This window comes from Fulmarus glacialis, unplaced genomic scaffold (assembly GCF_000690835.1).
Source record: "Fulmarus glacialis isolate BGI_N327 unplaced genomic scaffold, ASM69083v1 Scaffold48444, whole genome shotgun sequence".
Taxonomy (NCBI): Eukaryota; Metazoa; Chordata; class Aves; order Procellariiformes; family Procellariidae; genus Fulmarus; species Fulmarus glacialis.
Window position 1 is genome coordinate 62 of NW_009210794.1, and position 4,005 is coordinate 4,066.

Sequence of the window (4,005 nt, forward strand, 5' to 3'; positions counted from 1 at the left end):
AAAAGCACTTTGGCATGGAAAAAGAGAGACAGGGCACTTGGCAAACACATTCAGTTGCAGCTGATATGAAGCATACTTTGTCCATGGAAAGGATCCTGGGTATTTCAGCTAGCCAAAATAGATTTCTGCCTGGTTAATTTAACAAAGAAGATGGAAAAGAACATTTTTCTAGGTCAAAATTACTTGCTTTTTGGTCCAATCCAGGTCGTAAGGCTTTAAAAAATCTGCAAGACTATTCAGAAAGGAAATCATTCCCATTTGAAACTGTTAAATGACTCTCCATTTCCGTTTGAAGACCAGATTTAACCAAACAGCTTCCTCCAGTATGTTAGGAGCGGCTGATCATTTGATTGCAAAAAAAGTTTCATCCGTTTCACTTCCTTGTTACGTGTATACACAAGAACAAAGTTGACCTACCTTGCCATCATTGTAGAGGTTTGGATTAAATCTCACGCTGTGGCCTCCAGTTGTTTCCAGATTCACAAGTGGAGGGGAATTAGGATAGTCTTGTGGAAAATATACATCAAATTCAAAGCAACCATTTGCGTAAGGGGTGTCTGCAGGACCAGTAATGAGAACCTACCATTGTAAAAAAAAAAAAAAAGATGACAGTTTTCAAAAAAACCCTTGTATTTGTCACACAGTTGAGATTTTTATAAGTTATATGAAGCATTTTATTTCCATATGCTACTTATCAGAAAATACCGCTAGACATCATAATTGTATGCAGGCTGTCAGTCTGTTGATATTGATACTGTGGGTAAGTGAAGCCCTCTGCTAATGTTCATTTCTCCAGATTACAAATGGAAAGCAAAATAGAAGGAGCTAAAATTCTACCCATGCTATTAACAGAATTTTTCTTCAAACTTCAGGTCCAGAGATATTCAGTGTACTTCTCCATACCTACTGCTTTTAATCAACTTAAATGGTCGTATGCAAAGATACACTTTGACCATAACAGAGTAACAAAATTAAACTTTTCCCCTTGGATCAGCTGAAGAAGAATGAACCTTGTTCTGTGAAGTCTCCTTGGCTAACAGAGCACTCCTGGGGTAGATGGACTCTCCCTACCCCCCTGCCAAGTTGTTGAGAAAGCAGGATCAGACTCTAAAATACTATTACTTACGTTAAAGTTTGGACAGCAATTGAATACTTCTGCTTTTTCTTAAGATTTAAGGCACCTTCTTAAACATATATATGCCAAGCTGAAAGAGGGAAATAAAAATAACTTTGCTTCTTTACCTTCATAATGTCAAGCCGCTCCTCATCACAACGTACAAAAACGCTGGATGAAGATGACAGAGGCAGCGATGTTGAAAGAGTCACAGCTTCTTGAGCAAGACGTCGGGCTCTGGCAGCACTGTTGGCGTCACTTGCATTTTTTACCTGAGACATGTAGTGGTAATTCACTTTGAAAACCAATTTTCCGTCATCATCTTCAGAAACCATTTCAAATGTATCTAGAAGAGAAGAAAATTTTAATGCATCAGGAAAACAGTGAAGTTAATATGGATTAGTCTTGGATAAAGATTCTGAGTATTAAAATCAGAAAGGTTTAATTTGCATTATACTAACATAAAAAATACATATTTTGTGAGTTAACCGTGATCACAGAAAACAAAGCACTAATAGTCCTGGATCAAATTAATTTCTGCAGCAAATTTACAAGCTTTCATGTGCAACTTGTCAAACGTACACCATTTCTGATTTGGAAAGCTACCAGCTACTCCAGACCAGGAATATAACGATACTTATGAATACATAATAATGCTAATAAGGGAATCAGTGTGAAGCAGAGTGCCAACAGTATTAACTTGTGTGGTGGTTGCAATGTTATTAGAGAATCATAAAAAATTACAGTGAAGCTAGTTTTCTTTAATCACTACGCAAAATCTGCAGCACGGCTGCCAGGGTGAAAAGCTGCCATTACAAACTTTCCTATCTCCTATTCTTGGCATACACTCCACAAACATTTGTGAGGAAAATCCCTTACAAATACAACAGCAAAGAAATGTGATTGCAAATGCTGTCACCACAACTCAAAAAATACTCAGAGAACATGTTTTTGCAATAATTTTATAGCTCTTTTGGATGAGATACTATTTGTTCTTTATGAATTTTTTTTGAACACATTCCCTTTATGGCCAAAATAAGCACCGATTCCCATCACATTTTCCAAATGCAACATATCGCACTCCCTGAAAGGATACAATGAAGTTTACTACAGTTTCATTTTAAAAAAGACATTTTGATCTGAATTCTATTCCATTTAAAAAATAAAAGCTACGTTAACAAACATATATATACAGTCATATATGAGCTTAAAAAAAATCTACTAACATTGCAATATAATTTGAGGACTGAAAGACTCACAAATCATTACTGGAATGAAAACATGAACACCATCATTGAATTCATCTGGTCCCTTGAACTAATCTAGTGTATGCTTAAAACATTTCTTATTAGTTCAAAGAGTGCATTAGTTGGTAACCTGAAAATACGGACTTACATAATTTTCCATATGTGAAAAGTATCAGTAGTCACATATGTTAAAAAGTTGGTAATTTTCTAAAATAATTAGGGATTCTGTCAACAGATTGCATATTTCTTAGGTATCTGCTTTCTAAGACACAAATATTCACAGTTCTCAACCTACCAAACTGGAGTTTTTTCATGACAGCCACATACTTTTCTTCAAGAGACCGTAAAACAGACAAAGGCTTGGGCTTCACAGCAGCCTTTTTGGAGTATTCAGCCATCTTCTTTTCTGTTATACAAAACATGATGACTATTTGTAGTTAACCATGTAATTTTGAGACAAATACAGCAAGCACGTGGGGATTATTTAACTTGAAATGACATTTCATGGTGACATTGTTTGCAGAGAAGTCTGAAAACTGGGGATCACTCACAGCATACAAATCTGTTTTTCTCACTACTATATATGTCATTATGTGAACAGCTCGAAGTAAATATTGTTAGCTCAGCTGAGAAATAATTCATGACTACTGCTGCTATGAATATTCTTTTATTGTTTCTTCTAATTTTTTCTTTTTTTAAAATTTAAAATAGGAAGTATGATATATGCGTGTGTGGATGGACATTCACACATGTATTCTTGATGTATTCTCCAAAATCAGGAGCTGATTATACACACCTTTTTAAAATCCACTCCCCTGATTAAGCGACTTAATCTTTAGTTTTCCTTACTAGACAACCAGATGGTCCTATGAATGTCTGCAGGTTCAATCCATGACTTGGATTTCTGTTCTGCATTCATCAAGTTAAGAGTTAATCTAATACATAAGATTTCGTTTTAACAGCAAAAGCTTTACTGTTAAAGGTCATGTATGTTGTCTTCTGCCACGAAAGAAAAAAAAAAAAAAAAGGTGCTACATAATTGTGCTGAAAGTCATGAGATGTACTCTCACTTACCTGAATTACTCTGTTTCGAAACATTTCAGACTACCACAAGGTTCCAACTGACTTTGAAAATGTAGTCAGTGGTGGGGGCAGGAGGGAAGTATTTTTCTTGCTTTTAAGCTAACTTGTAAGTTATCTAATGATGGAAGTATTACAAATAAACACTATACAGTATTTATAAAAGTATTTCTATTTTACCTTGGTTTGCTTGGCGCAAACTGGTGGTAGCAGCATAAACTATCTCCGCAGTCTTTTGGATGTCTGGTACCAAAAGCGTCAGTCCCTCTGGTTCTTGATCAGAAGTATCTGGTTTTACTCCTGTTTTAGATTTGTCTTTTTTAGACCTGTTTTTGTCAAAGGAATAGGATACAGCATGAGGGAATATTTTTCAACCAGTCATACAGTACTCAGCATATTTGTCAACAGGGAAAAATACCAAAGATTAAAGACCAAGATTAAAACAAGTCTTATGAAACAGAATGTCTCTATGTATCTCCAGGTTAATCACTGAATGCAGCAATCAGCTGTGACAATACTGAACATACAGTCTTGATTTGACAAACAGAAATACATCTGATATGA

The 4,005-nt window shown here is 35.4% G+C and overlaps 1 protein-coding gene across 1 annotated transcript; it reads right to left on the bottom strand.

Moving 5' to 3' along the window:
- Nucleotides 1-417: 417 nt before the first annotated feature.
- Nucleotides 418-3,767, bottom strand: LOC104076421 (baculoviral IAP repeat-containing protein 6-like; the record flags this gene model as incomplete). The annotated part of the gene is made up of 4 exons (XM_009577282.1): nt 418-579; nt 1,243-1,460; nt 2,657-2,767; nt 3,622-3,767. Coding segments are annotated over 4 exons (637 nt in total), but the record flags the coding sequence as incomplete, so codon positions are not given.
- Between the last annotated feature and the right edge of the window lie 238 nt (nt 3,768-4,005).